Raw genomic sequence first — 22,371 nt, forward strand, 5'->3', positions numbered from 1 at the left:
GGTCTGCTGGCCAGGACGAAGAGGGGTTTCAGGGGTAGAGACAAGAGTTGAAAGAGCGCAGAGACCACTCCGGTTTACTTCGTGGTACATGGGACTGGTTGGGGTGCGGGGAGGCTAGTAAATTCACCCACATTTTTTTTAGAGGCTGTGGATAATTTAAATTAACTAATTTATTATTCATTTACATTTAATGACTTCTTCTTGGTTCTTTCGGTAAAGTCACGTAGAAGGGAAAATAAAACATAATAAAATGTTTAATTTGTATTATTTTATTATTTCCCTTCTACGTGACTTTACCGAAAGAACCAAGAAGATGAATCCCTGCAGTCACGAAAGCTTTAAATCGAAATGACTTGCTTAGCATTTTCTAGATGTTGCACTCCTGTCATTGTTGTTGTTGTATTGTTTGCCGTTGTGACTTGCCGACCCGCCCATACAGGACCACCTGTGGATAAAAAGAGCTTCATTGGCTCGTCGGATTCCTCCTGCAGTATAAATAAAGATTCCAGATTCTCAAAGTACAAAACTAGCCACCAGATCAGCCCAACAGCACTCCCCCCCCCCCTTCTCTCCGGCACTCTCGCTGGGAGAGAAAACGGCTCTGCAGATGTAAAAAGATAAAAGTGCGGCTTAAAAGACAAGACCATTTAACCATTTCCAAAGTGCTCCGAAATCATTTAGCTGTCAGCTCTCTGAACATCACCACATTAAACGCTTCTAAATATGACACAATTAGTAAACTGATATAAAGATGTTGCCAAGCTGGACTACGAATGTTGCTATGATGGTTCTGTTGGATACTCGACATCGACAGTGATCAACAGATTAGCAGTTCACTATTGATGTCATAGCGAATGGGTATATTGATGTCCTGATGGCAGAGAGGTCTGATGCCGCCAATTGATTCACTGCGGTAAATGGGTGCTCAAACCTCACCATAGTGAATGGGCCTTCATGGACTTCACTGCAGTAACTGGCTCTACCGATGTTGCTATAGCAAACAAGACAACCTATGATGCTATCGTAACAGGGTCTTTAGATTTCAATATAGCACATCAGTCGATATGTGCGACAGTAAATGCGGACGAAAGATGCCATCAAGTATGTTGTTTTAAGTTTGCAGTCCTTCCCCGGCACCTCCGATTAGCGCGTTTGGCTACGTACGGTGCGAAAGAAGTTCAACAAACAAACAGACGTCTATGATGTCTCAAGAGTGAAAGGGTCCCCGTGGATGTCTCCGCTGCGAATGTATCCACAGCCATCACCCAAGCAGCCATTTCCCCACCGACGACCGCACCAAACGCGAGACTCTTCGCCCGAGCCGGTCAGCCACCATGCGGCGCCCCACCGCAAACGGTGGACAAACCCCCCACCCCAACCCCCCCCAGTTAAAATCGACACCAAACTCGGCGACGTCACGGCGGCCCGGTCCCCGGCGTCTCAGCAGTGCGAGTCTCCGTTGATCCCGGCGACGATGGACAGGGGCGCCGCCGCTGCCGCCGCAGTCGCCTCGCCGAGCACCTCCTGCATCCACGTGATCTCGGCTGCCACCTCCTGCGCCAGCGCCTCCAGCTGCGCCTGGCGCCGGCCCATGCGGCCCTCGACGTGCGTGATCGCCGCGTCGAGTGCCCGCGTCTCGTCGCGCGCGTGGCGCCAGCCCTCGTCCGCCTTGCGCGCCTCGTAGCTGCGGGGGAGACACCGTACGGGTGGAGGTCAACGGGTCGCAACGGGCGAGAGCACGTACACAAATGAACAGTGATACCACGCCGATCTCGTCATCGCAGCAGCAGCAGCGGCGGCGGCTTTTGGCTGGTCGCCGTATGGCGCGGCGCTTTCAGATGCGCTTCTGCGGCCGTCTGGAACGCTCTTCCTTCCGATATTAGTAAGCCACTGGGAGCTATGCAACTTTTAAATCAAGATAGAAAAGTCATTTCTTTATAAAAGCTTTTTGCGTTTCATTGGTAGTCCTTCCCCCGCACCTCCGATTAGCACGGGTGGCTACGTACGGTGCGAAAAAAAGTTCAATATAAATACATGTACGTACGTAAAGATTGAGACCTCCAACTCGTCCCCAGGTATGTTACTGTCAATGGATGACGAATTTTCCTGCAAGCCTCACTTCTGGAGGATTCACCTTGCCCAAACAAGCACCGAAGGCACAGCGTCTCGTATTTGCTCAACATCTATTGCTTTGCGGTGACGGGCGTTAGGTCACGCCGTCTAAAAACACGCAAGCTTGCAGGTTCGGAAAGGATTTTTTTTATTGGCTGCTGTTTTGTGGACTGCTCGTTGTGGTACTCACTTTGGTTCTCAAAGCAGATAAGTTCATAATCAAAAATAGAAGTTGCGCTGATAAATCAATGATTAAACAAAGTAGATCAGGGCGAGTGAGAACGAGAGAGAATAAGTGACATTTGAGAGCTGGTGAAAGCGGGTGAGGTTGGGTGACAGCGAGTGTGGGTGAGTGTGGGGTGAGTTCGGGTGAGTGCGAGTGAGTGAAGGTGACAGCGGGTGATAGAGGGTGAGTGCGGGTGAGTGCGGGTGAGAACGGGTAACAGTGGGTGAGGGCAGGTGACAGTGGGTGATAGTGCAGGTGACAGTGCGGGTGAGTGCGGGTGAGAACGGCTAACAGTGAGGGCAGGTGACATCGGGTGAGAACGGGTAACAGTGGGTGAGGGCAGGTGAGAGCGCAAATAAGTGATCGAAGCGACCGCATCCACGAACCGGGCACGCGACATCTCTTGGCGCGCCGCCTCGCCCGCCTGCCGCTGGTGAACCTCGGTCTCGCTGCACGCGGCCAGCAGCACGCCCAGCTCCTCGCGCAGGCGCCGGCGGCCCTTCTGCAGCGCGCCCAGGCCCTCCTCCATGCTGGCCAGCTCCTCCACGACCCGCGTGAACCTCTCAAAGTCCACGTAGGTGCTGTTGGGGTGCATGCTCGAGTGCGACTTGATCGTATACTCCTTGAGGCGGCTCGGCTTGAGGCGGCGCCGCTCCTTCTTGCTGGTGTCGCGGTCCGCCTGCGCCGGGGCCGGCTGCTTGCCCTGGTGCGACGTGGCCATGCATGCGTGCGTGTGTGTGTGTGTGTGCGTGCGTGCACATGCGTGCGTGCACATGCGTGCGTGCGTGACGGGCGGTGGTGGCGGGAAGGACGGAGGGGTTAGCAGTGGATCGGCGCGTCGGCTCGCCTTAAAGGTCTCTTCTTCGTCGTCGTCGTCGTCGTCGGCATCGTCATTTTCATGATCACCATGATACGAGTGCCAGCCTGCGACCACATCGTCCGCTTGCGCCAGGGCCGGCTGCTTGCTCTGGTGCCACACAGCCGTGCACCTGTACGTGGCCCGTGGTGGCGGGGGTGGAGATGATGACGATGACGACGGAGTATTGGTTCAGCCTCTAGTTTTATCGTCATCATCATCATCCTTGTCATTTTCATTACCATCAAAATACTATTTCCTGCTGGCTCGTGTGGATTGCTGCCCATCCTTGCACTAAACTTTGATTCTCGAGGTACAAGCAGAACGGCAGGCAAACGTCCTTCAAATAGATCAACAGTTGCGCGCGGCGACTGCCCACCACCAAACCTCGCCAGAATGTTACACAACCATCACGTGCCAGAGACTAAGTGGGGGGGTTCGGTCTGGATGGCGTTTGGACGCAAACAGAGGTTCTAGATTTGAAGCTTTCGTGACTGCAAGGATTCATATTCTTAGGTTTTTTTGGTAAAGTCACGTAGGTAAAAAATTAAAATTAATAAAAGTAAAATAAAAATAAAATACAAATCACGACGTTTCGGAGGCAACACAAGCTTCCGTCTTCACCTGAAGACCTGAAGACGGAAGCTTGTGTTGCCTCCGAAACGTCGTGATTTTTATAAAAATTTTATTTTACTTTTATTAATTTTAATTTTAATTTTTTACCTACGTGACTTTATCGAAAAAAACCAAAGATTATGCAAACAGAGGTTGCCACAGGGGAGCGGAGGGGCTACGTTACGGGTAGCAGGCAGCAGTGCGTCGCGATGATCGTGATGACGACGATGAAAATTTGTTTTCTTAAAAAATAAAAGATCCTCCGTGTCTGGCGTCAAGGTGCGACAAGAGCGACGGAATCGGATTGCGTGCGCGCGGCAGGTGAATGCGGCCCGGTTCCTGTTCACCTCCATTCACTCCCAACGTCATCTTAGGCTAAAGGAGCAGCTTAAGCCTGAAGGACGCGGGTAGAGTCCGTACCTTGACCCACTGGTGGGTGATCGTGTCTTTGATGAGAAGACGTTTCCTGGAAGAAGAAGAAGAAGATGAAAGGCTCACATCAGCTGCGCGAGTCGTTGGTCAGATCTGCGACGTCGTGCAGTCTCACACGCGGGACGCTGGTGGCGGTAGAGCGAGGAGGTTGGCCGACCTTCCCGTATTGGATTTTTTCGAGCGTTACCCTCTCGTACGCGCGCCGGGTTTTCTCCGGTTACCTCCCGCACAAAGTCGAACGTTCGTCGAAATAATTGGCCAGACGTCGCGACGTAACAAGGGACCCCCCACCTCGGCAAATAATCCGTTGAAGTTTTTCTTGGTGAAAGGATTGACATCGTCTTTCAGCCAGAATGTGCCAGATCTCGTCCACATCTCGGAAGCTCAGCAGGATTTTTCGAGCCTGGCTAATGTTTGGATAAATACAAAACAAAGAATAGGCTTTACCCCTTTCAATAAATAATACTGGAGATGTGAAGATGTTGAAACTCCAAATAGACACCGATTACAAGGCATCAAGTCTACATTAAACAGACATACTTGGAGTAAAACATGCCAACAAACGCACCTTGAACAACTCTATCGCCTGATGATGCTGGCTGTAATTCCTGCAAAAGCGTCGTACTCGAATTGTGAACGTTGTGAGTTTACTCTCAAACATACCAGGGTGCTGTACCAGTAATTAATTGGCACGTTTTGTGTTACTTGACAAACCTTACTAATTGGCCGTGTTGGGTGGTGACGGGTTTAATGACACAGTTATATTTACGCGATCTAACAAAAAAAACTATTCTGGACGCTTCGGTAATAACTTATGCAGTGTCCTTGAAACCGATCGGAGTACACCAGAGACAGCCTCCCTTTACCAAAAAAAAAAACACAGAGTTGCCGAACTCATTTCTCATAGACGATCGAGACTACTGCGACTGCAAGCCCATTCGTCCCTCGCGCCGCACGCGGCTCCTCACTTGGGGTCCTTGACGAGCAGCTTGCGGATGAAGTCGATGGCCAGCTCGCTCGTCTGGCCAAAATACTCCTCGTCAAAGTCGTAGTTCATGGCTGTGATGTTGGCGAGCGTCTCCTCGTTGCTGTCGCCCAGGAACGGAGAGGCGCCGCTCAGCCTGAAACAACAACCGGGAAACCGCCGCGACCGCCATCACCATTGCCATCACCACTGCAATCGCCACCGCAATCGCAACGACACCATCGGCGTTGGAAGATGACAACAATTCTCAAGTCAAGGCAACGTTCCGTGGCACCGTATCGTGGCCGATTATCCTGGCTACTGCCGCCACCCAGCGTAAGAGCAAGTCCAAACAGCTCACGTAAGTCCGTGGGCCAGAGCAAAAACCGGTGCCATCCAACGTAGTAAAACTTTCGTAGATCCAATTTATACGTGCATATTATGAGCGAATAATTCGATGTACCCATCTTAAACAGGTATCACATGAAATGTAGGCTTTCGCGACCAATATTATCCATAATTGAGGCTTCTGGAGTTAGATCGCGTAACCCAAAGTAACCCAAAAACGCGATCTAACCCAAAAAAAATTCTATTATGGTGACCACATGATTCACTGTTATTGGCCACGTAAGGAAATTGGAACCGATAAAGTTACGCCTCCTTGTGCGGTACCAGATAGGTGAAACATCTGGCCTGGGCTCACAGACAAACAACTACTGAATGGTAGTAGGAAGCCTGACGCCGAGATCAGACTGTTTCACATTGGCAATATGAATCGGTGACCTGTGTACAAAGGCCCCAAAGCTAGCCAGATTGGCTTGGATCAGGCTCAATGGACTGGCACGTGGCTCCTCACAAATCAACGGCGGCAGGAACCCTCCCCACTCAACACCAGACAACCCTTGCAGCATAACTAATCAGGAATTCACGTACATAGGGCCCCCCCGGGGTCGGACTGATCGGCTGGAATCAGAATTAACCGGCGCGGGTGTGCGTTGGCCACGGTCAATTTGGCATGCCGATTTTGGCACGTTTTGGCACGTGCGCCACCCTCTTAGTACGTGGGGCAGAACGTCGGACATCATGCCGAACAACAACACGCGGCACAACCCGTAAGCACATCAGAGGGCTACACAGCAGTCATGATGAAGTTGAGCGGTTAAACCATATTTGAACTATTTTTAATATTAACTATTTTTAATTTTAGCTATGTAGCTCTTTTTCAGAAGGAACCTGGCCACAAATGATAGCTCAACGAAGTGGCTTATCACGTGGAAATTTATAGCAGCAAAATACTCTAAACGCGTGCTAATTCTAAATGTGGAGGGAAAAACCGGAGGACCCGGAGAAAAATCCACTGGACCACGGTGAGAACATTGCAAACTCCAAATATACATCAGGTGTCACGGTCAGGATCGAACCCACGACTTGCATACCGGGCGAGGTAGTTAACATCTCACCACCGTGGCCCCCTACATATTTATTGTTTAGCGATACAGAACGGATGTGAAGACGTACAAAACATCTTCTGCGTTCGCTGCTTCTTAAAGTAATCAATTCACTTGCCGCCGCCTCTGTGGCCACGTGGACACTGAGCCACTTGACCCTCGATGAGTGAGAGCAGCTCAGGAATTAAACCAGCACGCACCTGGACATCAGTACAAATACATATTCTGACGTATATTATTCAAGTACGTAATCAACCGGGCTATGCGTTAATTGTGTGTTGACCGACTCTCTGTGTTGCATTACATTACATTTCGATATTTTACTAGGTTATTTAATTTTAGTGTGTCTTTCTCCTAATTTTCAAGCTTGCATACCGTACCACGTCGTCGTCCACTCATTGACATGCTAATTTTTTCTCTGCCCCCTCCCTCTCTCCGCCCCCGCCCCCTCTTTATATTTAAGGCCTCGTCACAGAAACAACCTCTCTCTTTGTGCTGATACGTGTTCTCTCTCTCTCTGTGTGTCTTTGTGATGTCTGTCTGTCTGCTTGTATGTCTGTCTATAATTTTCTGGTTAGATTTTTGTTGCTATTTCTTTTATACCTGATGAAGATTGCTTGTGTTGCAATCGAAACGTTGTAGTATGCTATTATTTAATTTATTATTTTATCTTTATAAGTGACTTTACCGAAAGAACCAAAGAATATTCAAGCACTGTTAATTCGCAATCCGGATAATCTGCAAGCAGGTAATGTCAAGCATCGACTGTGGTTGCGAGTTCAGTCGTAAAAAGCATAAGGAGGCAAATATAGGCAAAACAAAAGCACGTGTGCTAATACTCACAGAATGTATGTGATTACGCCAATACTCCTATAAACAAAAACAACAACACAAAGTAAATGTGCGCAAATTAAATAAATAAAAATAGCAATTTAAAGATTTCAAAGAAATCAAACTGGTTACTTCAAAAAGCCACGCCAAAAAAACTTTAAAAGATATACACGCATCATGAATGCAGAGCAGATAAATCAAAGTGTAAAAACAACACAAGGCAGTATTTTAGAGCGACTGCAGAAAAATACAAACTCGAGGTCCACGGTGAAATCTTACCACATGTCGGCCTCCAGCCCCAGCGGTTCAAAGTTCACGATTTCAGGAGCTGTTTTCATCGAATGAAAACAAATGGACGGGAACACGACAGAAGAATTAACATTTGTCGCGCGTACGAACGAATCGCCCCGTCGGATCGCGGATACGCGGTTGAATGAGCAGCCACCGTGGATGGGGAGGTGTGTTCTGGGCTCCGCGGCTACTGTGCAGAGGGCAGTTCAGCAAAATCAAATGCCGTGCTGTATTTCTGTGCTCCCGTGTCGTCTATGCTCGACGCCTTCACCGACCCCGCACTGACCGGCGTGACGAAAGAATGACAAAAGCGTCGTGAACAACAGAGGTCGCAAACGGGTTTTGATTCCTTACCCGTACCCGTATCCGGCCGCACCAGGGTCGCAAACGGGTACCCCGTACCCGGCCGGGTACGGGTTACCCGTACCCGATACCCAGCCGGGTACGGGTAGCCGGGTATCGGGTAGGGTACGGGTATCGGGTACCCGATTGCGACCTCTGGTGAACAGTGACAAAAAAGGTTGTAGGTGTACCTTTTTTCATAAACGGAAGCTAAGAGCTTACGCTCAAGACACCCCCCCCTCCCAACGTGCCAAAGTGAATGAGTGTTTTTGCAGATTGAGCGACACGCGAGCCATGACACATCGGGGCTCACGCGGCAGGCGTTCGTCTGCCAATGGCTCCGCTCTCACCACGTTTATCAGCTCCGAAAGAATAAAATGCTAACGCGAGTGTTGGCTAAGGGGCCACTCTTAAGCTTGATGGATCGCCCTGTTTATACCCCTTTTCCAATAACTCCGCCAGGACGGAGTGTTCCCCAAGGTCGAAATGGCGTTCCGCCAACATTTGCCCCAACACTCACTCAGAGGGTCAAGTCGTACGCCTACGGCAAGGAGACAAGCTACGGATAATTTCCACCTCTTTGGCCATTTTTACGCCCCAAAAAATCCCCGCAGAAGCTACTCTTCTTGTTTTTTTACTTACGCATGAATCGGGCCGTAATTCTCGAACTGGGATTGGATTGGGAACCAGCGTAGGGACGGGAGGAGTTTCAAGGTGAAGTCATTTCTACTCTTTGGTTCTTTTGGTAAAGTCACGTAGGTATAAAATAAAATAAATCACGACGTTTCGATCGCAACACAAGCGGTCGTCCTCAGGCGGAACAAATATAATCCAGCAGTTCCACCGAGGACGACCGCTTGTGTTGCGATCGAAACGTCGTGATTTACTTTATTTTCTACCTACGTGACTTTACCAAAAGAACCAAAGAGTATGGATTCCTGCAGTCACGAAAACTCAAGATCGAAGTCATCTCATTTGTGGGAGATAAAGTAAAAATAATAATTGACATTTATTTGTACAGTGCCTCCCACTAATCTCTCAAGTCTGCCGGTGGCCTTCTGGATCCTTCGGAGTTTGGAGATTAGAGAATTGCAGAAGGCCGTACGAGAGAGAGTTGCATTCTCTCACTCGTGATACATTGGTAACGCGGGCACTCGCGGTGCATTTGTAACGCGGGAACATTTTTTACGTTAAAAGGGGACATTCGGGGGAGTGGACATTGAGAGGTGCAGTCGCCTCGTCAAACTGTGATAAAGAAAGTGGTGGGCAGAGAGAGTTTAACACGTAGGAGAGAGAGTCTCAACTGCAGGTGGCACAGAGAAGTGGCAAAACGTTGGGGAATAAAATTCGTATTCTGATTCTGATATTCCACAGCGAGTCGGTCGCGTCGGTCGCGAAATTGGCACCGATGACCGGGGAACTCTTAATGGAATTTATATCACGCCTAAAGCAAGGCGCTTTATAAAGAATGATCAACGGTACCAACGTATGATTGCAATGGCGGAGATGAGGCGAACGAAATAGATGAGAGAGGAAGCAATGGGGGCAAATCTGTTATGATGCCTCAATTTGGCAAAAGAGAAATTGATGGTGGTAAATGACGGATGGATTGAATGAATAAATGGGGTAGATGAGTGATAGCCATGCAATGAGAATATGAAGAGGGAACAGCGACGGTGGTGGAGGTAATGCGGGGGAGATTAAGGGGGGGGGGAGTCATGGGGTGGGCTAGGGAGTTTTGAGTGAAGAACGGAAGCTTAGTGAACGAAGGTTACCGTTTAACGTGGAGGGTAAAGTTCGTTCCGGTGAAGCGGGGGTGGGGCCGAGAAGAGAGAAAGAGCGAAAGCGTGTGGATTGAGTGCAAGGAGAAGGAGGAACAGGGAGAAAGAAGAGAGGAGAGAGACGACAAAGATTGAAAACGGCGGCCAACGGGGACCGAACGTACCGACAAACTCGGGCGTGCCAAAGATGTTCTTGAACTCCATGCCGTCCACGATCTTGTGCGCCAGTCCGAAGTCGATGATCTTAATGCGCGGCCGTCGCTCGCTCTTGTCCAGCAGCATGATGTTCTCGGGCTGCGCGGCAAATCGCGGCGGGGCAGAAAAACGGCGCGACGGTTTAGCGACGGGGATCGACCGGTATCCGGGGTGTAACTCGTTTGCCATCACGTCAGGGAGCAGGGGGTGGGGGGGTAAGATACGGCAACGCAAAATTCGTTTGACACGGCCCACGGTCGAGCGAGGCACCGCCACTTCGAAACGGACCCGCAAACGAAATTTTCTCCGCCAAATGCAAGCGTCGATGTCGCGTTTCCGATGCGGACCTGCGAACCGACATGGGCGGCGCGTGGGCAAGAGGAAAGCACATTCAGGCGTCGCAGCATCGAGCGTGGTAAAGGTGAACCCTCGTTATTGACATGCCGTTATCGGCCACCAATAACGGTGTTCGTTCGTTAACGTCCACGGTGGTGAGATGTTAACTGCCTCGTCTGGTATGCAGGAGGTCTTGGCTTCGATCCCAACCCTGACGCCTGCTGTATATTTGGAGTTTGCGTGTCTCTCTCCCCGCGGTCGCGTGGATTTTTCTCTGGGTCCTCCGATTTTTCTTTCCACATTTAGAATCAACATCACCCGTTTAAGAGTATTTGGCTGCAATTAATTTGCACATGACAAGCCACTTCGTTCAGCTATCATTTCTGGTCAGGTCGCCTCTGAAAGAAAAAGAGCTACATAGCTCAGTGGGCCTTACCTGGTAAAAGGTAAAAAAAAAGTTTAAAGGATAACACAAAGAATTAATCCACCATCACTAAGTCCAGCCCCTGAGTAAAAATAAGGACGACGGAGGTGACCCCTAAACCGTCACCTTGAGGTCAAAGTGTGCTATGTGGCGCCCGTGCAGGTAGTCGACGCCGCTCAGGATCTGCCGCAGGAAGTCCAGCGCCTCCTCCTCCGTCAGCGACTCCTTCTCCGCCAGGAAGTCGAACAGCTCACCGCCAGACACGCTGGGGAGTGAGGAGGGTGTCACGGAAGTCGCAGAGATCATGGCATCAAACGGAGAAATTGGGACATCTCCGCGGTAGACACCTGCTTGTACGCAAGTCATGTCCGTCGCACGAGAGTGAAATGGATATTTAAAATTCGCAGGCTGTGAAATCATTATTTCATTCACTTCATCATTTATTTAGGTATTCATCGGTAACCGTGGACCCTACCGGACATCTGTGAAAAAGAGCTTTGCAGCCCATCGGGTTTCTCCAGTATAAATATTATGAGTCTCATTCTGACTACCACTTGAGAAAGTGGTTTCATAACAGGCGGATAAAACCCAGCTCCGAATCCAGGAACCCAACGGTGCCAGCTCAGTGTTCCGACCTCCGAAACAATTGGGGAGCCACCTCTGATTATTTTCCAGATGCCTACACACACACATACACGTCACCCCCCCCCCCCCCCCCACAGCATTGTCCTGCGTCTCGACGAGGGACAGAGGCGCCGGGCTTCGGCGATAGCGGTCACAGCGGCACTCACAGCTCAAGCAGCAGGATGACATCGGTGCGGTTCTCGAAGACGTCATGCAGCGTGACGATGTTGGGGTGCGCGATCTCGCGCAGGATGTCCACCTCGCGCAGGATCTCCTCCTCGCTCACGCCGCGGCGGCTTGCGCGTGACCGCCGCTTCTTGATGAACTTGGCGGCGTACGCCACGCCGGAGCTCTTCTCGCGGCACTTGCGCACGATGGCGAACTGCCCGCTGCGGTGTCGGGGTGGTGGTGGTGGTAAAGGGGTGGGGGGTGGGAGACGTGTGCATGGCGGGAATCGTCAAGGCATGTACGCGTGTGCAGGCCTTTACGTGATTCTAGATTTGAAGCTTTCGTGAGTGCAAGGATTCATATTCTTAGGTTTATTCTTTTAAATTTTACTTTTATTAATTTTAATCCTTTACGTGATGTCAAATGCGCGGCCGACTGGGACGTCTGCGAGTAAAGCAATGACTCGCGCCATGCCCGTGCGAGTCCATGGGTGTTAGCCTCGGCATTCTTCGCCACTGCTGGTTTGCCGGGGGGTGGGGGGGGGAGGTGGGGCGCAGATGCGGGACAACGCACGTGCAGGGCAGCAACACGGCACACAACACACCCGTTACCCACGGTGGTCACACGTACATGCGCTTCGTCAAGCTCAACCCTGGCTTGGCTTCCGAGCTCCGATGACAACATTCCCGAGTAATTCGGGGCATAGGCCAAACAAAGCAATCAGACAAAACATTATCGGCTTCCACCGCCCACCGCCCCCCCCCTCCCACCAACAACGCCGCATCACCCACCTCCCGCCCCGGTGGCATTTCGGATTGGCGGGTGACGTCCAGGAGGAAAGACTCGGGTTGGATTACGGAACGAGTGGCAACCCGAGCTGGCGGAGGGCTCCCCTGCATCTCTGGATCACTTTCAATGGGACGATTTCCCAAGAAGGTGTCCCCATTTTTAAAGTTGTGCCCGTGCGTGCATGCCCGACCTAATAATAAATGCACGCTTATGAGCGCCGTAGGTTCTGCAACTCAATCGCTCAATATTTGCAGCTCTGCAAACGCTTCATGCCAGATCTGCAAGGTGCGGTGGAAAGAAAGGGTCAACTCAGTTCGTGTGCGGTAGACACAAGTGTGTATATATATGTATAGAGCTCGTGTTTACTGCTCGAAATTTTAATTCACTATATGCAGGCCTTTTATAATCGTCATCAGCAGCTATGATTTATCCACTGCTGGATGAAGGCTTCACTCAGCCGTCGCCGTCTGTCACGCTCCAGTGGTGACGCAATCCACCTCGCACCCGAGGTGTTTTCATTGCTCCATCTCCGTGGCGTATGTCATTTTGGGCATGTTCACTCCATTGGCTGCCACTTTGTCATTAGTCTCGACCACTGGGCATCGTAACTTTGAGCAATGCGTCTCGTCTAAGTTCACTTACTTTTTATCAACAGTCAAAATGTGATGTCTACGAAACATTCTCCGATCCGCGTGTTCCTCTGTCTCCCGACGTTCCAAAAATAAAAACATGCAACAGGCACGATCAAAACCGCTCAACATTTGCAGCTCTTGCAAACGTTCCGTGTGAGATCTGCAAGATGTGGTGGAAAGAGTCAACTCAGTTCTTGTGCGGTAGACACACATGTGTGTGTGTATATATATATAGAGCTCGTGTTTTCTGCTCGAAAATGTAATTCACTATATGCTCATCTTGAGTAAGATAACAATGACGGATCTCCTTTGCTACTCTGGCCTCTCTGTCCTTACTCAAAGGGCCACTCCCCATAACAACAACAACAACAACAACAAATTTATCGCGAACATTTTATTGTTTAATCGCCAAATATTGTTTCATCTTAAAATAATATTTGGAGAATAGCCTCTGCTCCACATGTTCTACTTAGCCATGTGCATTCAGCTATGGGACTGACACCCTGATTTCACCTGCAACAGTTATGGGGAAGCCTAGTATTTATTATTTTTGATCTCTTCCATCGATTCTAATCCGTTTTGTGCTATTGGTGTCACGTCACAAAGTATTAACTCAAGACCTGTCTCACAGCAGTGCCCGATCACAGCCCACGGAAGTGGACATCGGTACCGTCACCAAAATCTCTTCACGTGACCTTTAGTCCAGACTGCAAGCACCAGAAATGACCAAACCAACCACCCTGCCACCGAGAGTAATGTTTAACGCATTGCAGTCCACCACATCGTTTCATTAATCGGATTGGAAATGTATAAAAATTAAATACAGAACCAAACTCCAAATATACAGCAGGCGTCAAGGTCGGAACCGAACCCACAACCTCCTTCATACCAGGTGAGGTAGTTAACATCTCCTTGCCACCGTGGCGCCAAAAAGTTGCCATATATAGCAGCGGTGGCAGACCTCCGAGCTACCCATCCATCTCGTTCAGTGCAACTCCTCCATCAACTTACTGGGGCAAGGGAAGCACTTCGTGCCAAGCAATAGCCGTGGCAAAACCTGACCCAGATCAGAATCTTTATTTAGGCTGCAGGAGGAATCCGATGATCTGTGAAGCTCTTTCCAGTACGGGAAGATCCGCCTCCCGCCCCACGTCCCTGTTGGTTGTTGTGCAGCACTCACCTCCCAAGCTCCTCGGAGAAGTCATAGAGCTCCTCGATGTTGGTCTGCTTGAAGGTCATGGCGGCGGCGGCGGCGGTGGCGGCGGCGGCGAGGGTAGCAGAAGTGGCGGCAGGGGAAGAGGTCGCGGGTCAGTCCGCCCTCCTCGGTGCCATCCCTTTCCGATCAAACACCGCGGACGTCGCTTGAACACGCCCGGAGATTTACACTGCAACAGAGCGTGCGTGTGTGGGACAACGGAGGATGAACGTTCAGATGCACAATCCACGACATTTATACTGAACTGCGGTATGAATCTGGTTCACTAAACCAGCTGGCGGGACACAGCACGTGACATTGGCAGCCCAAGGGAATGGGTGACCACCAACGGAACGGAACGTTGAGAGATCAATTCATGATGGATTATGGCAACGAAAGCACGAGGGAGGAACGGCAACAGCATTCGGAGGCCTTCATTGAGCAGAGGAGGCCTTCATCCCGCAGAGGACAATACTCGGCTTATTTATAACCAGGATTTCGACGGACTATAAATCCCTTACAATTGCAAAGGAAGTCATCAACTGCATGAATAAGATGATACAATACCTTAACGTGAAAGGGAACATATGAGCTGATGTTTAGGGCAATGACTGTGTCCTATGAAGAAGGGCCAATGAAGAGACGTTTCAGGCAATGGTCCTTCTTTGTAGCGCGCGTCATGATGAAGGGGCATTTCCAAAAACATCACCTCTTATATTTCCATTTATGTGTTGAAGGTTTCTTTTGTTAGATTGTGCTTGTGCCCAACTGCCAACGAATCGCCAGATAATTTGTTCCAATACCTTTCAGTAATTCCACTTCACAATATAAAACGGCGCAGTGTACGAGATCATTTGAAGGTCACGTACGACTTTTTTTTTCCTGCAAGCAGCCACTGAATAACAGTTGTTGCATGCATATGTGGAGTTAATATTAACTTTATATGTGCCTCAGCTGTGGGTTATTTTAACACACTTGGAATTTTAACGAGTGGGGCACCCGTGGTTGCCTTGAATTAAACACGAGGCATGCAATGATTCACAACCCTCCACGAGCGATTTGATAAAATGTTCAAGGAAAAAAAATTGCTTTCCGTAATTTTTAACCGCTTTGTTGGATTTTCAACAATAACAAAAACATTTTGGTCCTCGCTTCTGCAGTTCGATTGACGTAACTGAAATGAGCGTACCGTGAGCATACGACCGCCGCACATGGCCTCTCACGAATTGCATGTTGTGGATTCTGACGGAAGCACTCTTGACATGGGGTATTGCGAGCGTGAACAATCAAATGACAGCTGCACGTCTCTGATGATAGAGGGAAACACTGCACGAGTTTGCAATTTAAAGTATCTTAGGTTAATGAAAAAGATCACTAAAGGTATTTCCTGCAAACTTTGTTTCGTTGCACATAGAATACTGTGATTCAGTTTGTACCTTATTTATATGTGGGGCTTGCTAATCATCAACATCACCATCATCTTTATTTATTAGCAGATTAGAGCTGGGAAGTTGGAGTCCACCGAAGAGATGGAGCCATGCGCGACCAGCTCACGTGCAGATGCTGGGTGGATTGCTGTATCACAGGACCGTGGCGGGAGGTAACGGATTGATGACACCTTCATCCAGCAGTGGATTGACCATGGCTGTTGACGATTCTGATGATGAAGAGCCGGGGTCATTATTGCTCACTGCAAGGCCGTAGCCATGGAGTCAACATTGGGGGGGACCAAATCTTCCAGGCGGTGTGGGGGTCCCCCCGCCAGAAAAAAAAATCTAAATTTGAAAACTCATTTCCTGCGATTTGCTGCCTAAAATATTATAAAATTCACTAACACATAGGATGGACTTTTTATTTGTTTTTTTTACAATAATGTCTAATAGTGTATTACATTGCTGTTTTTTTATTTTTTACCTTTTCTTGTTTCATTGTATGTAATGGCAGAGATTAGGGATTAATAAAGTACAACCATAACCACAATCATATAAACAAAAATCTATTTTATAGCAATATATTGGGGGGGACATTTTGAGCATATTTGAATATTGGGGGGGGATGTGTCCCCCCCAATTTTTATTATAATTACGGCCTTGCGTCACTGAAGGCGAATTGCGATGACATTATACGATAGGTCACCAAGAGGAGGATTGGGCGGCTTTTTGGAATAGAAACAACGAATGAAAAGAAAAAGAATTGGCCAACATGCCAGAAGAAGAAAGTTTCCAATCAGTGCATATTACTCACTGTGACGTGACCATCAGCGGACAAGCAAAATAGCACAAAGGCTGCTGAAAAGTGTGCACAAGAAGCGGGGAAGAGAGACGCATGCTTGGAATTACAGGAGGTGGAAGGAACACAATGCAAATCAGAGACATCATCTTGACCGTTAAAGGAAAGTCAGTGGGATTGATCGCGACACATCAAGGCCAGTACCCATACAATGTATTGCGCTCCGCACAAAGTTTACAAACACACACCAACCATTACGTAGACACAAATATCCCCCGTATAGAGACTGTAGGGGCAAGTGCTGTAAGCGAGCATCTATCAAGGCCGGCACGGCACACGAGAGGGTGGGTGGCCAACACCACACCTGGCCGCCTTTGTCTCCCCAGTGGCGATGTTTACACACCGCACCAGGTACTCATTTGAGGCTGAGTCGACCTAGGGGAGGCCCATGACCGTTTCAGATAATCGTCACTGTTGGTGTTGGTGGCCGTGAGCGGGAATCGAACCCGGGGTGGTCAGGTCCGCAGCACTAACCACTACCGCTCCCCACATTAATCTGCTGAGAACACACACACACATATGCTCTCATATAAGCAATGTTAGCAAATTATAGCAATGAGTGAATACGTCAATCTGAGTGAAATATAACGACGCACGCGATAACGTAAACGTTGCATTTCATGAACAAAATTGTAAACTCGTACTAGATGCATTTGTTTAATATGTAGATATTTCATACCTGTCAACCCCTTATCAGTGCCCTATCTTATTCCAGACCAATTCAGATCATATTGGTCACCCCGTGCCCCTTAATGAATCTCAACGTTCATCCTACACAAAGTTCCCATCACGAGGCAACCCATGCAAAATTAACAACAACAAAGTTTGCTGCCCGTATTGAAACGTGCTGTACGCCGTATGGACCTGAAAACTCAATTTCCCTGTACAAGAATACGGTCTAAACCGAATGGGTTGACGCTTTATGCTATTTATATTCTTGGTTCTTTCGGTAAAGTCACGTCGAAGGGAAATAATAAAATAATATAAATATAAAAAAAAAAATTATATTGACTGCAGGGATTCATATTCTTGGTTCTTTGGGTAAAGTCACGTAGAAGGGAAATAATAAAATAATATAAATATAAAAAAATATATATTGACTGCAGGGATACATATTCTTGGTTCTTTCGGTAAAGTCACGTAGAAGGGAAATAATAAAATAATATAAATTAAAAAAAATTATATTGACTGCAGGGATTCATATTCTTGGTTCTTTCGGTAAAGTCACGTAGAAGGGAAATAATAAAATAATATAAGTACAACTTTTTTTCCCATATTATTTTATTATTTCCCTTCTACGTGACTTTACCGAAAGAACCAAGAATATGAATCCCTGCAGTAACGAAAGCTTTAAATCAAAAGCTTTATGCTATTTTCATTTAGCCCATGGACTACCACCACCCCCACACACCTCGCTTCCTGGCGGCGTCTCGGCACCCCAAAGCCGGCCGGAAAATCAGGAAAGACCGCAGGCTTCGCCCTCGAACGCCGAGCAAAACGCCGGTAAACGCGAATTTCTCCACAAACTCAGCAAAAGGAAGCGACCAACTTCGTCGTCGATGATATCCAATCACAACAACAACAACAACAGACTGTGGGGTTAGAGCGCGTAAATATAAATGTGTCGTTAAACCCGCCACCACCCGACACGGCCAATGTATAAGTTTGTGTTAAGTAAACGTGCCAATTCGTTAGGTGGCACAACAACAACAGCGGTGTTTGTTGGAGAGTAAACTCACAACACAACATCCACAATCTAGCACCATCGCTTTCATGGCTTTATTTTGGTGATTTCGAATAGTTTGTTGGGTTTGGCCATGGTTTGTTTGTTGTAGTACGGAGTTAGAATGATGGCTTTAATCTAAGTTGTGGTTGTTGTTGTTTGACTTGCATCCCACTGGGATTTGTGCACAGCGTTGGTGTACGGTGCTTTTTCTGCAATATTTTGCCGTTTTCACTTTATAGATGTTTTCTTATTCATGTTTTTGTTTTTTGTTTGTTGCGGTTGCACCCGATTCAAGAGCCGAATGGCTCACAGGGCTATACCTAATCAATGAACTTGAACTTGATCAGGCGGACAACCAGATCTGTGGCTGTCCGCCTGATGATGCTCCTTGTAATGACTGCCGAAACGTCGGACTCGGGATTGTCAATGTTTGTGGATTTTCTCTCTCCCAACACACAACCGGTTAGTGCTGTAACAGCAACGAATTGGCAACTTATTTAGATTTGAAACTTTCGTGACTGCAAGGATTCATACTCTTAGGTTTTTTCGGTAAAGTCACGTAGGTAAAACATAAATAATAAAAATAATAGAAATAATAATGGAATAATAAAAATAATTATTTCATTTCTACCATTTGTATTATTTATTCTAAATTTTTTTTTATTTTATTTCTATTATTATTTCTATTTATTCTATTTATTTTTCTATTAATATTTCTATTATTTACTTTTACCTACGTGACTTTACCAAAAAAAAGTATGGCAACTTTTTTGTTAACGTGACACAAACATTATTCATTGGCTGTGTCGGGTGGTGGCGGGTTTAACGACACATACATATTTACGCGATCTAACGCTAAAATAAAACTCTATTGTGGATGATATTGATGCTTACGACTCCGTGTTAAACTCACAACAAACTTCAATTGTCTTACTGCTAAAAGCACCACTCGTCACTAAACCGTGCAACAATCCACTGCTGGATGAAGGCCTCCCTCCTACCCTCCTTGACGATCCTACGACGGAGTGATCCAACCCAACCCCCCTGTGCAAGGGACGATTCCATCGCTCCGTCTCCCTTCTCGGAAGCCCGCGTACACACAATACAACACCACAACACAACAACACAACACCACACCACAACAACACACAACACAACAACACCATACCACAACAACACACCAACACCACACCACAACAACACACCAACACAACACACCACAACAACACAACACCACACCACAACACACCAACACAACACACCACAACAACACAACACACCACAACAACACAACACCACAACACAACACCACAACAACACACCAACACAACACACCACAACAACACAACACCACACCACAACAACACAACACCACACCACAACAACACACAACACCACAACACAACACCACAACACACCAACACAACAACACAACACCACAACACACCAACACAACAACACAACACACAACACCACAACAACACAACACCACAACAACACACAACACCACAACACACCAACACCACAACACAACACCACACCAACACAACACACAACACCACAACACAACACCACAACACACCAACACACCAACACAACACCACAACACACCAACACAACAACACAACACAACACCACAACAACACACAACACCACAACACACCAACACCACAACACAACACCACACCAACACAACACACACACCACAACACACCAACACAACACCACAACACACCAACACAACACCACAACACACAACACACCAACACAACACAACAACACCACAACAACACAACAACACACAACACTCGTGCGTTTTACAATGGACCCCCCTCCCAGCACAGCAACGCAAAGACGTCGCGGGGTAGAAGAGAACGCAGAGAGACATTTAAAGAGAGAGAGGATAATCCATCAAGCAGTGGAGGGAGTCTGGGCCAACAACAACAACAACGAAAGGCGATGGAAAGGATCGAAAATCGCTTGGAGACTCCACAAACGCAGCGGAGAAGCTGCTGATGAACAACTCCACAAAGAGACAGAGAGACCGACCACTGTCCGTGGCGATTGAAACATCACAAGCGTCGCGACGTTGATTGACAAGTAACGTCCAGCGGCATCGGCTTGGGAGGGGAAGGAAGGCGATGGGGTTAGAAAGGAATGAAGGGGAAGGAATGAAGGAGGCTGTCATCCAGCAGTGGATCATCGTCAACGCGAGCAGAGACGGCGGTAAAGAACTTACCCCTTGCCTCCGAGACGTTGCGACGAGAGGGTGGGCTGAAGGAGGAAGTGTGTGTGTGTTGTGTTCAAGTTCGATAGTGTCGATAGTCCGTGGCGAGAGGTGATGGACACTACGTGGAATGGAACTCAGCTACTTAGGTCGCCATTAGCTCGGCGAGATGCAATGAACTCAGGGGGCGGGGCGCGGGGGGGGGAGTCGCCTTCGACGACATCCGCGGAAGCAACCTCTGCCTACCCCCAACACTTCCTGAAAGCGTTCACTTTATTTCTTGGTTCTTTCGGTAAAGTCACGTAGAAGGGAAATAATAAAATAAATGTAAAACGATAAAATTCTATTTATATTACTTTATTATTTTCCTTCTACGTGACTTTACCGAAAGAACCAAGAATATGAATCCCTGCAGTCACGAAAGCTTTAAATCAAAATTCCTTCACTTTATATTCACTTTTTTTTAACCAAGCAACCCCCACACGAAAAGTATTCGTAGTCAACAAGTTATAATTAACTTCTGTTGTTGTTGTTGAATGAAACGAAGGCGAATGTTGCTTCCCCAAAAAAAATAATTGCGGTCAAAAATGGGATGCCGCGGATTTCTTAACGTGGCACTCGCTCGCTGCGACGTCACCCTCACGTCACCGTTCAGGCACGCAGACCCACCTGATGACGTCACGCATTCCTGATCCCATCACAGCGGAGTGCGATGGGAGCCGGGCATGATCCTGAACAAGGATTGAAAGGAAGAAACAATAGTTATCATGATCATTGGTTTTTTTACACTTTTATCTGGCAACAAAAGTGACAACTTTTTTTTTTTTACAAAGAGTCATGTTTGCATTGACCACAATACCTGCGGTCGGAATGCAAATATGACTCCTTGTAAAAAAAAAGTGTCAGTTTTGTTGCCAGATAAAAGGGTAACAGACCAATGATCATATTTTGCTACTGGCAAAGGAGGTTCCAATGGAATAATAACCATCTCTGGTTGCTAGGGATAACGATCATCTCTGGTTGCTAGGGATAACAATCATCTCTGGTTGCTAGGGATAACAATCATCTTTGGTTGCTAGGGATAACGATCATCTCTGGTTGCTAGGGATAATAATAATCTCTGGTTGCTAGGGATAACAATCATCTCTGTTTGCTAGGGATATTGATCATCTCTGGTTGCTAGGGATAATAATCATCTCTGGTTGCTAGGAATAACGATCATCTCTGGCTGCTAAGGATAATAATCATCTCTAGTTGCTAGGGATAACAATAATCTCTGGTTGCTAGGGATAACGATCATCTCTGGTTGCTTGGGATAATAATCATCTCTGGTTGCTAGGGATAACGATCATCTCTGGTTGCTAGGGATACTAATAATCTCTAGTTAGAAATAATAATCATCTTTGGTTGCTAGGGATAACAATCATCTCTGGTTACTAGGGATAATCATCATCTCTGGTTGCTAAGGATAACAATCATCTCTGGTTGCTAGGGATAACGATGCTCTCTGGTTGCTAGGGATAACGATCATCTCTGGTTGCTAGGGATAACGATCATCTCTGGTTGCTAGGGATAACGATCCTCTCTAGTTAGGAATAATAATCTTCTCTGGTTGCTAGGGATAACCATCCTCTCCAGTTATGGGCCGTCCATAAATGACGTCACGCACCTAGGGGGGGGAGTGGTCAGACATTTGTGACGAGGGGGGGGGGAGAAATGTGACGTCACATCAAAATGCGCAACTTTAAATAAATATAGACAACACGTTCTACTTAATTAGTCCTTTTTAGAAATGTTTTCTCCTACAACATCAGAGTGCAGCGCCACATTAAATACGCACTACAATGACAATAGTTTGAAGCGATTTG

The 22,371-nt window shown here is 47.7% G+C and overlaps 1 protein-coding gene across 3 annotated transcripts; it reads right to left on the minus strand.

The window, feature by feature from the left end:
• Positions 1 to 296: 296 nt before the first annotated feature.
• On the minus strand, positions 297 to 21,308 carry DAPK3 (death associated protein kinase 3). Of its 3 annotated transcripts, XM_061565733.1 has the most exons (12): positions 20,516 to 20,681; positions 15,698 to 15,836; positions 14,247 to 14,451; positions 11,645 to 11,866; positions 10,980 to 11,118; positions 10,063 to 10,192; positions 7,764 to 7,812; positions 7,497 to 7,523; positions 5,210 to 5,362; positions 4,230 to 4,275; positions 2,725 to 3,041; positions 297 to 1,684 (listed from the first exon to the last, which is right to left on the minus strand). In XM_061565733.1, the coding sequence occupies exons 3-12, from the start codon at positions 14,303 to 14,305 to the stop codon at positions 1,441 to 1,443; spliced, it is 1,386 nt and encodes a 461-aa protein (XP_061421717.1). In that variant the 5' UTR covers positions 14,306 to 14,451; positions 15,698 to 15,836; positions 20,516 to 20,681; the 3' UTR covers positions 297 to 1,440. The 3 variants fall into 3 exon arrangements, with proteins under 3 accessions (XP_061421717.1, XP_061421787.1, XP_061421631.1); XM_061565803.1 differs by lacking the exons at positions 15,698 to 15,836; positions 20,516 to 20,681 and adding an exon at positions 21,173 to 21,308; XM_061565647.1 differs by lacking the exon at positions 15,698 to 15,836.
• Between the last annotated feature and the right edge of the window lie 1,063 nt (positions 21,309 to 22,371).

This window comes from Lethenteron reissneri, chromosome 1 (assembly GCF_015708825.2).
Source record: "Lethenteron reissneri isolate LAM-NWPU_2019-01 chromosome 1, ASM1570882v1, whole genome shotgun sequence".
NCBI lineage: Eukaryota > Metazoa > Chordata > Hyperoartia > Petromyzontiformes > Petromyzontidae > Lethenteron > Lethenteron reissneri.